Source organism: Sphaerodactylus townsendi, linkage group LG04, assembly GCF_021028975.2.
Source record: "Sphaerodactylus townsendi isolate TG3544 linkage group LG04, MPM_Stown_v2.3, whole genome shotgun sequence".
NCBI classification, from domain to species: domain Eukaryota; kingdom Metazoa; phylum Chordata; class Lepidosauria; order Squamata; family Sphaerodactylidae; genus Sphaerodactylus; species Sphaerodactylus townsendi.
In genome coordinates, this window is record NC_059428.1 from 85,047,362 (window position 1) to 85,062,077 (window position 14,716).

General features: G+C 39.7%; 1 protein-coding gene across 1 annotated transcript in view; it reads left to right on the plus strand.

Annotated features, from left to right (window-relative positions):
• Positions 1-14,716, plus strand: part of ACE2 (angiotensin converting enzyme 2) — a 46,478-nt gene that overhangs the window by 18,108 nt on the left and 13,654 nt on the right. Inside the window, exons 4-9 of the mRNA XM_048494094.1 lie at positions 735-828; positions 1,256-1,399; positions 3,325-3,434; positions 10,040-10,148; positions 13,646-13,743; positions 14,130-14,299. Coding sequence (XP_048350051.1) covers positions 735-828; positions 1,256-1,399; positions 3,325-3,434; positions 10,040-10,148; positions 13,646-13,743; positions 14,130-14,299 — 725 coding nt within the window. The remainder of the gene's footprint in view (positions 1-734; positions 829-1,255; positions 1,400-3,324; positions 3,435-10,039; positions 10,149-13,645; positions 13,744-14,129; positions 14,300-14,716) is intronic.

Sequence of the window (14,716 nt, forward strand, 5' to 3'; positions counted from 1 at the left end):
TCACTTGAAGGATTCAACAACATGGAAGGGGTATGAGGGGGAAAGTGTGGATGGGAAGGCTGGCTGTGGGTGGAGGTAAGAACAGAGGCGTAGCTAGGCCAGAGTGTGCCCGGTGCACACTCTGGCTTTTTCAGCTTTTTCAGCCCCCCCCTCCCATGGCCCCCTGCCCCCTCGCGGCCCCCCTGCGCTCCCCCGCCCCCTGCAGCAGCCCCCCCATGGCAGCCCCCCCTTTCAAACTTCTTTCAGGGCTCTTTGAAGCTGTGCGGAATAGCAAAATCCACTTGCAAACAGTTGTGAAAGTGGTTTGAAAACGCATTATTTTGCGTGTGCGGAACGGGCCTTAGAGTGAAAACCTCAGAGATGAAACTATACCTTTGGCAACTAACTAGGGTTCATGTCCAAAACTGCAGCCCACTCTGACTGTAAGGCTGTTTAGAGGCCTAAAAAATTTGCAGCTTTAGCTCCCTCTAAGAAGCAAAATTGCCTCACATGGATTTTATAACTTTACAGTTTCTAAGTGTTAAATGTTATCTTTGTGTACAGTAATGTTATTTACACCCTTCAAGTATGTTTACTAAACTTTCACACAGGACTCTAGCTATTTCTCTCCAATTTAGAAGGCTAATATTTCAACATCTTCTCATCCAGTTGCTGATTTGCCCACCTTCCTTTTGGATAAATAAGAGAGTGCTATATTCTCATTTTCAATGATATTCTTCCAATCTCAATTGCAGCTGAACAGTATTTTAAATACAATGAGTACCATTTACAGTACTGGGACGGTATGCAAGCCGGCAGATGCCTCTACATGTTTGCCCCTGGAACCAGGTGTAGTATAAACAATGAATATCAAATATAATCTTTAACATTAAGGCTACAGCAATGGCAACAAGTCTGTAACTGAATATCATCTTTCAATGCCCATCTAATGCCTTTGCACTTGTAGTGGTCAAGCTGTGTTCTTAACATTTCATTATGTTATTACACTGGATGGCTGCAGGCACTTTTTGTAGCCTAATTAATAAATAAAATAAATTAAAATAGTCTTTTGCATTTTAATTTATTTATTTGATTGAAGAAAGAAACAGCAGCAAATTAACTTTACCACTTTTGTGGTCAGTGTAGAGATGATGAATGATTATCTGGCCACTCTGTCACTGGACCCACTTAAGTTAAGAGGTCTATATATATAAATATGCACACTATAGACAAATGGTGATTTTAAGTTACCATGATTCTTTGCTTATGATGATAGGTCTGGATGTTATAATGGATAACAGCATTGATTACTCAGAGAGATTGTGGGCTTGGCAAGGGTGGAGAGCTGATATCGGCAAGAAAATGAGGCCTTTATATGAAGACTATGTTGAACTGAAAAATGAGGCTGCAAGGGGAAATAGTAAGTTACAATAATCTTTTTTTTTCTTTTTTGCTGACTGGAATCCATCAGGGAATAGCTAAAGTCAGGGGTGGAGTGGAGTCCCGGGCACCATTTCCAGGGGGCACACAGCAAGGCAGCGCCACCCCGAACTGCACCTACCCCAAACTCTACTGCACAGTTGCACATCGGTGAGCAGGGCTTGCTCCACTCCCAGTCTCCACATGGAGATCAGGAGTGTACCCAGTCAGACTTACCCTACCCCACCCCATCTCCACATGGAAGACAGGAGTGGGGTAAGCCACCTTACCTCATCCCCAAACCCTATGTGGAGGTGGGGGGGCAGCAAGGGCCCATTTGAGCCTGGCCTCAGCCCTGCTCACTGGTGAGCAACTGCAGCCCACTCTGGGTGGGGAGTTTGGTGCCGGGATACAGATGTGTTGGGTGGCACACAGTGCCACACAGTGCCTAGGGCAGTGGTGGCGAACCTATGGCACTCCAGATTTTCATGGACTACAATTCCCATCAGCCCCTGCCAGCATGGCCAATTGGCCAGGGGCTGATGGGAATTGTAGTCCATGAACATCTGGAGTGCCATAGGTTTGCCACCACTGCCCTAGGGTAAGCCCTGGGCACCATTTTATTAAGCTACACCCCTGCCCTTCACAAGTTCTGCATTCATATGCAGTACCTTTTGTGGATGACTGGAAATATACACAACTGTTAAATGTTTTACTAATGTATTTGTTTTAAATAATATCTTCTTTGCACTAATTTTACGAACAAGTATCCAAATCCTATTGGAAAATGTCAAATGAATGCACAGTTGATGGATTGGGTACTAGAACACAGTGGTGTATATGAAGTCCATCTAATTCTCATGATGAAGGGGGTTCTGGTCTACCATAAGCTAAGGCCACAGTGTGTCTGTTAGTCTTTATGGTGCTGCAAGAGCCTTAGTTGTTTTTGCTGCAATGAATATAGCTTCTCCTGTGGAAATTAGCTCCATGATTGAACCAATGGCTATTCAGAGTGGCAATATCACATAATATGAGAAGTAATTGTGCTCCAGATTTAAGATTTTAAGCTTGTTAGAATCTCATTTTTATTTTAATATATGTATAAACTTGTTTCACTCATGGCAATGCTTTATAAACTTTTGTTCTCTGAAACTTGGCCATTTACAGTATGATCCTAGGCATCATTAAAATCCAAAGAGATTTTATTCCAGTATAAATTTTCCTGAGGGCTTTTCCACATAAATTATTGAGTCATTTGTGTTTTTTTTCTTTGTGTGTGTGTGTGTGTTGCTTCCTCTCATTTTGCTTCCTCTGGTGTTTTGCTTCCTCTAGTGAGTGATATTTCATCACTGTATCTGAATTTTACTAATTATTTTTGTTTTGTTTTTTATGCATAACCTTAGAAAGGAGCTCTAATCCATGAAAGTATATTCTGGGATGAAATCAGGTTAGCCTGAAAGTGACACTGAATTCCTGTTTAGTTTTTGCTGTTTCCTTTATCTGCTGACCACATTCCTCACAAAAGGTCACAAGCAACATTCTCCCTCCTCCATTATTATTTTTTTTTCGATTTTTATACCACCCTATCCCCGAGGGGCTCTGGGCAGTGTACAACAAAATTGATACAAATAAGTTAGGGCAAACCATACAAATAAGTTAGCGCAAACCATACAAATAGAACAACAGCAGCCCATAAAACTCCAACATTAAAACATACTGAATTTAATTAAAACAGCTGCTAGCTGATGAGCAGAGTCACATGACCTTTGAATACAACAAAAGTTTCTTTTAGCCACTGTGGCCAATGGTATTTGATAACTTATTATTTGAATTAATGTAATTAATGTGAAGCTGCATCTGCTCAGAGTCTGTGGCTTGTGATTTACTGTGCTCTAATAGAAATAACTGCATAGATTTGCTTTTCAGATTATTTTGACTATGGAGATTACTGGAGAGGGAATTATGAAACAGATTATCCAGACTATCAATATAGTCGTGAGAAGCTGATGATTGATGTGGAAGAGACATTTCAACAAGTAAGATTCACAGAACAATCCTAAATTGCACCCTTCTAGGCTTATTGTTTTCAGTTGCCTCAGATGGTGTAATGATATTGCTGTACTGAAACTTGATTCAGACTATTAGTTAAATATCTGGGAGTCACATTAACTACAAGAATGAAAACTGTTTAAAAATAACTATATAAAAACGTGGAATGACATCAGGAAGAACTTAAGTCATTTCCCCACTTCAGAATTAAAGTGGAGGCAGACCGGGCTCGTAAGAACCGGGTGTTCTTGAGCGTGGGTTAATGTTCCCCACTGCAGTTTGTCCATTAGGGGAACTCACCTTTCTGCTGCAGTTTTTTAGAAGCAGCACTCCCCACGGCTCCGTTGTCTGCAGCGATCGGCAGGGCAGGTCTATGCTACAATTGGTTGGAGTCCCATTTTGGAGGCTGAACCTTTATTTTTTAAAAAATTTCCTTCCTGGAATCAACGTTGAAATGTTCCCATATGCACACGTCATCACAAAGCTGCCCAATGTGATTTCCCTGCTTTTGGTGCTTGCTTTTGATTGGCCAGCACGTTGCGGCGTGAAAATTTGCTAAACTTCCTGGTTGTTCGTTTGTGGCTTCATGATAACGCTGAGGACAGGAACAGTGGGAATTCATTGTGCTGTGTTTTGAGTGAACCTAAATAACAGTTTGACCGGTGCATCAGAATCCCGCTGCTTTCAGCCCAAACAGAAAAACCTTGTCCTGGTAAAAAATCAGCCCCAATTCTTTCATAGAAGATTTTTTTCTTTAAAAAAATTAGTCATCCCTGGCAGGACTAGAACTCATGAGCTTTCACATTGTGGCACAAGCAGACAGAACACTGCATTAGCTAGGTAAGCCACAGCAACTCTAGTGAAAGATATGGGTAAATACTAGGCTTTCAGTGAGTGCTCCCTTTCATTGGTATGTAAATGAACCTATGTTGCAACATAGGGTCAAATACACAATGATCTCTTCTCCCCGAAATTAAAAAAAAAAGGCTGTGCGCACAGCCCACTGCTTCCTTATTGGGCAAAAGGCTACACGTCACTAACAGGGGTGGGAAACTCAAACCCCGAATTCACCCCCGGACTTTCCCACTGCCCTGCGCTCTGTGTGGGGTTTTCCAGAAGGTGCTCTTCTGTCCAGGATCTTAAATGACGTGCGCTGAGGGGGTGGCTGCATTGTTGAGGGGGTAGGAGAGCGGCAGAATCGGGGTGGCTGCGTTGTTGCTGCTGGTGTAGTGGGGAGTGCAGCCGGACCCCGGGTTATTTGCTGCCAGTAACCTGCAACAAATGGTGAGTGGGGAAATGACCTTAGACAAGTGGGAATGCATGAACTTTTCTATGTATGGTAGGTTATCATTGTTTAAGATGATGGTGCTACCGAAGATGGTATACTTGTTTCAGTGCATTCCATTCATAACATTGAATAAAATATTTGCTGATTGGTCTAAACAGATAACAAGTTTATTGGGGGTTGTAAAATGAAGAGGGTTAAATATTTGCACCTAATAGGTGAAAAAGAGAGAGGTAGATACAGTCTTCCAGATCTTCAGTCCTATCATGACTCAGCGGCATTGATGTGGGTAAAAAGATGGATACAATTACAGGAAGAATCTCTGTTAACACAATACAACAACCTTTATTAGGCATATTAAACTTCTGTTAACACTAGAAGTTTATAAGATGAAAATGGGTTGGCATTACTATTTGTGGCCAAGCACGGCCAAACATAAGAGGAATCATCAAACATTTCATCAGAAGGGAATTGTTTAAAAAATGGATGAAATATAGAAGAATTTTTAATATGAAAATACCTATATGGCTTTCAAGGATGAAGACGCTTCAGCTACAGGATAATAGTAAAGGGAGAAATTGGCCAAGGGACAGAGATCTGATGGAAATTGACAGAGGAATAATAAAATTAAAGAGAGATCAAATACAGTGGGAGGGAAATATTTGCCGATTGGATAATTATAATAAACTACACAGCTTTATGCAAAAGGACTTAGTCAACTTTCAAACATGTGGAATTTCAAACACATGGAATGAATTCGATCGAATGTTGATGATTGATAATACAAAGACAATTAATAAAATTTATTAAGTCCTTGAACAAAAAACAGAAAAAACTGTGAAAGACAATATGATTAAATGGGCACAGGATTATGGAGAAACAATACTGCTAGAGATCTGGACTAAATACTGGACATATGTTTATAAGTATTCTCTGAACACTGACTTGTGGGAAAGTCATCTTAAATTATTCTGTAAAGGCTATATAACCCCAACAGTATTGACAAAAATGGATAAAAATAATTCCTCGATTTGCTGGAAATGGAAATGTGAGGAGGGAACATTTTTCCATTTATGTAAGTCATTTTATTTACAGTCAGCGACCAGTAGTACAAGATCAGATTTCCTTTTATGGTGGAGGTATGCATTGGTATAAAGATACTGGAGTATGATTCATGCTGAAGTTAAAATAATTATAGGGATTGATTTTCCATTACAATCCATTGTATATCTTTTGGGATCAGTTCTTTCCTCTAATGGGGAGATACAATGACACATACACTTATTATACCATTTGATAGTAGCAGCCAGAATTGCACTTGCGAGGCTGTGGAAAATGGAAAAAGTTCCAACAAAAGATGACTGGATTGAAAAGGTACAACAATTTTATAATTTAGACAAAATGGCACATCAGATAAGGAATTTGCCCATGGATACTTACAATAAAAATTGGGAACAGCAAAGGTACATTCGAGAAAATATGGGAATCTAAATTCCAGTTATTGCTTTCAAGTGAACTGTTATAAGGAGATTGATTGTAATATTCAATAATATGATAATGTTAATATTGTTTATAAAAATGAGATAATTTGTTGAGAATGATACTATAAAGAACTTTATTTACTCTTTTAGTATGCTGAGGTAAAGTAATGAGAAAAATGTGGAATGGTAATATAAGTTGAGACACAATTTTAATTGAATATTTGGTCCTGTTTTCTAAGTTGTCTTTAGTTTAATATTAGGACTAATGATATATACTCGAGAAATATTAATTTATATCTTGCACAGTTGTTTTACTGTGTTTACATATGAATTATTACAATGTTATATCAAAAAATTCAATAAAGAAAAAAAGAAAAAGAATATTACTTCCTAACATTAGACCCCATAATGGGTTTAATTAGTTTATTTAAATAGCTGGCCTATGTCATAATATATTAAGATATGCCAACATTTTAAAGGGTATGTTGCACTTGGCAGCCTTACCATAGCTGCGATTATTCAGAGAAATTCCTGGCTCCAGACTTGGCCAGCAGTGATGCCTACCTTGCTTATACTTCCCTGCACATGCAGCTCACCAAGATATGTCAAAATTCATTCACTCCTATAATGTGCTGAAAGTGACTATCAGGTCAGGCAGCATGGACAAAAGTCTGCACGGGAGGAGGTACCCTGCCAATGCTATTCATTTATTTAGGGGAAACTGGCCAGGGTAACCAGTTTCATCGCTTTAGTGCTATTATTTTTGAAAATTATTATTATTCTCATATCAGAACTCAAGTGAAAATTAACAACTTTGGATTCTTGTCAGAACTACAGAATCCAAACCTTCTTTAGAGAGTGTGTTGGAGTCTGGTCCATATTTTACCACATCATCTAGAACAGGGGTGGGCAATTATTTTTTCCATGGGGCCGCATAAGAAACAGAAAATATTGTGGAGGGCCGGGCCAAAAGGCAGGGGCAACCGGCTTCTGCAGGGCTTTCAAAGACGCCTCGCTCCCCAGCACGGCAGGGGGGCCAGTCAGGGTCATCCGGCGGGCCGGATGTGGCCCCCGGGCCGTATAATGCCCAGGTCTGATCTAGAACATTATCATGCATAAGAAAGATCTGAACATTGCAATAAATCACCAACTTAATTAGGCTATTGTTGTCCAGAGGGAAAATGAATTTGATCCTATACCTATTTACTTGCAGGTAAATCCTATTGAGTGAAATCAGATGAGGGTTTGTAGTTAGCATGCTTACAATACTGTAGCCTTCTGGAAGATCTAAGAGTCAGTGTAATTAAATGGATAAAAATCTGCACTTTGAACTGACTTCCCTCCAAGTTCTATCTCAGGTCTCAAATTATTAGACCATAATAAGGAAGTCACCACTTCAATCATGTTCTGTCATTCCCAACAGAAATAAAACCTTTTACAACTTGCCACCACTGCAGACTTTTATAGACAGATAATCTAATTGAACTCCTTTGGGGCAAAGACAACTTTCTTAAAGACTTTAACAATTCTAGACTTTTTCTGGGCACGTTCCTTGTTTCTCTGGCATCGTGGGCCAATTAGCCTGACAACAGACTAACCATTAAAAGACCCCAATTTCCTGAAAAGGAAAATTTAACTTTGCTTGTTATTAAAGCCAGATAAAGAACAAAACAGATAAAGAGTAAAATTGTATAAGAAGAAGAGAAGAGTTTGGATTTATATCCCCCCTTTCTCTCCTGCCAGAGACTCAAAGGGGTTTACAATCTCCTTGCCCTTCCCACCTCACAACAAACACCCTGTGAGGTAGGTGGGGCAGAGAGAGCTCCGAGAAGCTGTGACTAGCCCAAGGTCACCCAGCTGTCATGTGTGGGAGTATACAGGCTAATCGGAATTCCCCAGATAAGCCTCCACAACTTAAGCGGCAGACCTGGGAATCAAACCCGGTTCCTCCAGATCAGAGTGCACCTGCTCTTAGCCACTGCTCTTAGCCACTACGCCACTGCTGCTCCTTATAACAATAAGAATAACATGAAAAATGAAATAGAAATTTAAACTCTTCTCTTAGGTGTACATACCGTGTTTCCCCGAATATAAGACAGTGTCTTATATTAATTTTTGCTCGCAAAGATGTGCTATGTCTTATTTTCAGGGGATGTCTTATTTTTCCTGTGTTCTGTTTGTCGGGCATGCTTCCAAACAAAAACTTTGCTATGTCTTACTTTCGGGGGATGCCTTATATTTCGCACTTCAGCAAAACCTCTACTATGTCTTATTTTTCGGGGATGTCTTATATTAGGGGAAACAGGGTATATCTCTTTGAATTCATGCTGAATTCATGAGATATAATAGCGATAAAGACTGTGAATTTTGTGTTAACTCTGTCCAGGTGAGTCTTAAAGCAGTGTTACATTCCCTATCAGCTGCATTAAATGCAAGGCAGGATAAGAGTCCTCTTCACCCAGGCTGTTCTCCTAGAATTTGTAACATTGCAGGAAAGATACTCCCTAAAGCCTTGCTTCCCCTTTTTTATATGTATAACAGACACATTCACTTCCACCTGGAGTAACATTCCTGTACAGAAGATTGTCATTCTCCTAATTTCTTCTGCAGCCTTTTACCTAACTAGTAGGGCTGTCAGCCTCCAGGTGATGACTGGAGATGCCCCCACTTCCAGATGGCAGAGTTCACCTGGAGAGTTCACCTGCAGAAAATGGCTGCTTTTGAAGGTGAACTCTATTGCATTAAATGCCAAGTATTTAAACCCTTCAATCCTCTGGCTCCATCCCCAAAATTTCCAGGGATTTCCCATCCTATAGTTGGCAACCGTGCTTCCTACTGAGGTTGTTTTAGGGTAATCATTGAGTACTGGCAGAATGAACATTAAATATTTCTCTTCAGAAAGTTGTAAATGTTATCAGGCAACCGACTTTTCACTTAGCAGCAGAGTAGAGCGGAGCTATCCATAGTAGACAAGGAGGTCTAGTAGTCCAACTGCATACACTCAGCAGCCTCTCCACCTTCTTGGAAAAAGACACTTCACACAAGTTGATCTTTCCACAGGAAGGCTTTACTTGATAGTTGCAGCATACAAACACTATATACAAAGTTCTTAAGCTACACAGGACTAAGCCCTAAGATAATAAGAAGCCTAAAGATACATACAGAGTTATATGCACTGCCTTTATAATGTTCAAGCTAACACTTTGCCCAGCAACAGTGTTCCATAGGAACAGTGTCACAGTCTCTTGCACCAATCACATTAAAGGTCGACTATCACAAATTGCTCCAGACTTTCTGGCTCCAGCTGTGTTGCTGACCCAGCTATCTGCAACCTAGGAGATGAACCCTCTTTTTTTCATATACCATAACATCACTCTAGTAATATCCCCAAAATGGTTTATCCTCAGACAACTATTAGCCATGATGACTCCAGTTTCAGACACAGTCGCTTCTAACTTCAGAGAATGGGGATGTTGTCTTCACACCGTGTTTTCAAATATCCAGAAAGCTTCTGCCTGGCCAGTGTTACATAGTGGCCTAGATGGGCATTTGGAGTGATCCAGCTGCATAATTAATGTCTACTGAACACATATTTTGAGCATATTTCTAGCAAATCTAGTTGGCAGACAGACTGGGGCTAGATTTGGGCCTGGGCTTAAATCCCCACTCAGCCTTGAAGCTCACTGAGGTGACCTATATGTGAACCTAACTGACTTCATGATGTAGATGTTAGAAATGACAGGCTACTGATGTAACATAAATGACTTTGAGACCCGAGATTTCCAAAGATGGAATTGATTTATTTCTCATCTCTAACCCTCTCCAGATAAAACCATTGTATGAGCAGCTTCATGCTTATGTGAGAAGTAATCTGCAGAAAACATATGGCCCACATCGCATTAACTCAAAAGGATGTCTTCCTGCTCATTTGCTGGGTATGAAAATACGAGTGTCACCCATGGCTGTTATGTGTTGTGCTAAAAGAAAGAGGATGGTTTATGAGCAGCATCAAGTTGTTTATATATAATAAGATTAAAGGCAAATGTGATTTTGGGCTTCTCAAAAGAAGTATAGTATCCAGATCTCACAAACTGGTAGTAATGCTGAGCTCTGGTTAGACTTCACGTGGAGCATTTTGTTCAGTCTTGGGCACCACAATTTTAGAAGGATATAGACAAGCTGGAATGTGTCCAGAAGAGGGCAGTGAGATTGGTGAGAGGACTGGAGATCAAGTTTTATGAGAAAGGGTTGAAGGAGCTCAACATATTTAGATTGGAGAGGACATCACTGAGAGGTGATAGGATAGCTATCTTCAAGTACTGGAAGGGCTGTCTTACTGAGGATGGTGTGGAATTGTTTTCTGTTGTCCAAGAAGGTCAGACCAGAACCAACAAGTTGAAATTAAATCTAAAGAGTTTTCAGCTAACCTTTAGGAAGAACTTCCTGACAGAAAGTTGTGAAGTTCCTGCATTACACAGGGAATTGGACTAGGTGGCCATGGAGGTCCCCTCCAACTCTGTGTTTCTATGATTCTATGATTGCTGTTATTTTGTTGGCAAAAGAAGTTATTTTTACATAACACACAATCAATTTGTGGAACTGACAGATGTAGTGATAAAAGTGGACTAGACATATTCATATATTTTTATTTATGTATTCAGTTAAAATATTTCTATGCTTCCTTACCATCCAGTACAGACTTCCCAATGAAGCAAACATCAGAGCATTTCAGACAGCTTTTAAAATAGAAATACATATAGATTATTTAAAACAGTTAAATAAAAACACATAAACGCAAATATGCAAACAGAAAGGAGGGATTATAAGAGTCAAAGAAGGAATGCCAAAAACACAAAGTCTTAATCTGCTGGCAGAAGTCAATGAAAGAAAGGAGACAGATTAATCTCTCCAGGGAGGAATTTCCAGAGTTTCTGTGTCATGACTGAGATGACATTCCTTAGATGGAAAGGTCACTCAAAACAGGGCCTCTGAATAAGATAGGCAGGTGAACCAGTAGGTTTGTGAATGGTGGAGGCCGTCAGTAACTATCACCCAGGACAGCTACATTGACAAGATAGAGGTAATGCTGGTTGGAAAGCCTGAAGTATTGAATCATATTGTGCTTCCCACTTTCTGTGGAGTTCCACTAACATTTGTGAACTAAATGAAACATGTGAGTTAAACTGGATCCTGCATTATTACTGAAGAAACAAATGAATAAAGCTGCAAAAATAATTATTTACCAACTTAGCCCAGAAGATGGCACCCTGTCTAAACTTATTCAGTCTGACCAGGATACTGGATCCATGCCATGGTAGCATCAAGACTAGACTACTGTTACGCAGTCTCCCCTCAAAATCAACTATGTAGTTCTCCCCTCAAAATCAACTTGGAGACTCCAGCTGGTGCAGAATGCTGCATCTTGGTTGCTATTAGGTGCTAGGGCCATGGTGGCGAACCTTTGGCACTCCAGATGTTATGGACTACAATTCCCATCAGCCCCTGCCAGCATGACCAATTGGCCATGCTGGCAGGGACTGATGGGAATTGTAGTCCATAACATCTGAAGTGCCAAAGGTTCGCCACCACTGTGCTAGGGGAGGATATATATGACCTCCATTCTGCAGTCATTCCATTGGCTGCCTACCGGTTACCATCTTCAGTTCAAGGTATTGACTTCTACATACAAAGCCCTTCATGGCCTTGATTCTCCCTATGCGCAGGATCACTTTTCCATCTGTGTTTTGCCACAGCTTTGCTCATATGTGCAGAGCCTTCCACAGGTGACAGTCTACAAATATGGAATATCAACAGCTGCCCACATATCTGTCTTCTCTGTAGTGGCCCCCATTCTATGGAACAGCCTGCCAGAAGAGATCAGGAAGACTCCCAGGCAAATTATGTAGAACAGATTTGTTCAGGGGGGCAAGCTAGGATTACATCATAATAGATTTCTCCAGGAAAATACATTGTGCTTCTACTTATGTAATACCATGTTCTGCATTGTTCAGTATGTCATGTTTCAAAATTTTGCAATCCTAGTCATATATCACATTTTGTAATCAGCTTTTCATAAGTCTCAGTGAGAAAGGCAGACTTCAAATAAACTTAAAATTAAAAATTGAACTGTCATGTTCAGAATATTTATACCTCTGAATACTGAGCACAGGAGGGCAACAGCAGAGGAGTCTTTGTTGTGGCCCTGCTTTCAGGCCTTCACAGGGACCTGTTTGGCCACTGTTGGAGAGAGGATGGTGGAGTAGGTAGATAATTGACCTGACCCAGGAGGCCTTTTTACAGTCTGTACCATATATCAGTTTAAACCTGGAATAATTAGGGGATTTGCAAAAGTAATATGAAACACACGGCGGGGGGGGGGGGGTCCTAAGATAAATTCCATCTACAAAAAAAAATTAATTCGGGGCAGCTTCAATTTGGAAATAGGCTTTTGCTGAAAAACTTTTCAATGAAGTTCCCTGAATTTTTTCTCTAAAAAGCAAAACACTAGCAACAGGGCTATCTCAACAACATTACAGACCCCCGGGCAAAGCAGTAAACTGGAGCCCCTACCTACATAACTGTAACAATGTAAATGGTCAATGAAATTAAACATATATTTATTGGTACTTCTAATAAAATCTGTGTTTAAACATTAAAACATATGCTGTACAGCAAAGATTAATCAACACATACATTTGACCAATATAACATGAGCTGTGAAAAACATTAAGATGGACACTTTTATGTTACGTAGTACATGAAATACATACATATACATGCATGTAGAGGTGACCATGATACTAAATCAGAGGCAAATACCCATGTCTACTTGTTATCATAAAAATGAACATTAATATTGACCATTATCGTTAGTAAATCACATGCTAAATATGCATTTTCCAACAATAAACTTTTATAGTATGTATGTATGTATGTATGTATGTATGTATGTATGTATGTATGTATGTATTTATAGCAAGTTACAACATACATAGATTATCATGGGGTCCCCACCTTCAGGGGGCCCCTGGGCAACTGCCCACTGTGCCCACACATTAAGACAACTCTGACTAGCATCCACTTCTGACTGAGGGGAAGAAGGTTTCAACTTTCCATCCAGCATTATTTCTCCATTCTGAAATGGCTCTAGGTATCTGTGATTTGCATTGTTGAGGCAAAACTACAGGCAATGTTTGCTTCATTGGAGTAAATATTTGTTAGGGGAAATGCTAAGTCCTGTTTGCTTCCTATCACTGTTCCAAGTGTAATTGGGCCCTTGGATGCTTGGGTTTGGTTTTTTTTTTGGGGGGGGGGGAAATAAGACTGCTTGGACTGCTGTTCAAACAACTTCCAGCAACTTAGGCAGTTGTATGAAAATAGCTAATATTATGTGTTTTGCATATAATTATTATTCTACTTTTTTCTTTTGAAGGTGACATGTGGGGTAGATTTTGGACAAATTTATATCCTTTAATGATTCCCTATCCAAACAAACCAAATATTGATGTGTCTATGGCAATGGTTGAGAAGGTATGTCATGAACACGAGTACAGGTGTCAACAGAATAAATCTTTCATTTAAAATAAATCAGCTTAGCCAGCTACATGTAGAAAATGTCTTCCAATCATATTTTTACTTTTCTGTAGCACCCCTTATTGTAACTAACAATTTCACATTATCTGTTTTAATTAAAATATTACCCCTCAATTTTAACTTTCAAAGGCAAAACTCATATAGTGTCTTAATTCAACAGATTACCTCAGCAAGAAAAAATGGCTTCAGAGAGGAGATTAACTGAAGCCAGCTGGACTTTAGAAACAAAGTTAAAACTAAAAATAACAAAAGTATAGGAAGCTCAATATTATACAGTTTTAAGGATCTATGACTATTGAATATGAAAATACTGTCTTTTTCAGAACTGGAATGTAACAACTATATTTAAAGCTGCAGAGAATTTTTTTGTCTCAATTCACCTCTACAACATGACAGAGGGTTTCTGGAAGAATTCTATGCTTGAAGAACCTAATGATGGCAGGAAAGTTGTCTGTCATCCCACAGCCTGGGATTTGGGAAAAGGAGACTACAGGTACTGAAAAGATTATGATTGTTTCTACTTATTCCCATAAAATATTTGTTAGCCACTCCAGATGAATGAAAACAAATACTTTTAATGGGAATGGAACGCCCATAGAGAAATAGTCCAAACTTTTTTCTTCAGTGCATATGTGTGTGTGTGTTTGTGTGTATGGGCATATGAAGAGTTTTGTTGAGAGAATTATGTTTTTTTAATTGAAGTCCTGGGTTCAATTGTATATTTAGCCATCAAGTTTCTTACATTAAGATCACTGTGGGTTTGTGCAACAAGGGGAAGGCATTTCTCCTTACATCCAAAGTGTGTGTGTGTGGGTTTGTAAATGATTTACATAGATTTCTTACTCGAGCAGAATTCCCCTGCTTTGCATTAGCATGATTCCCAAGGATCACTTGGGAACAGCTTGTTTGG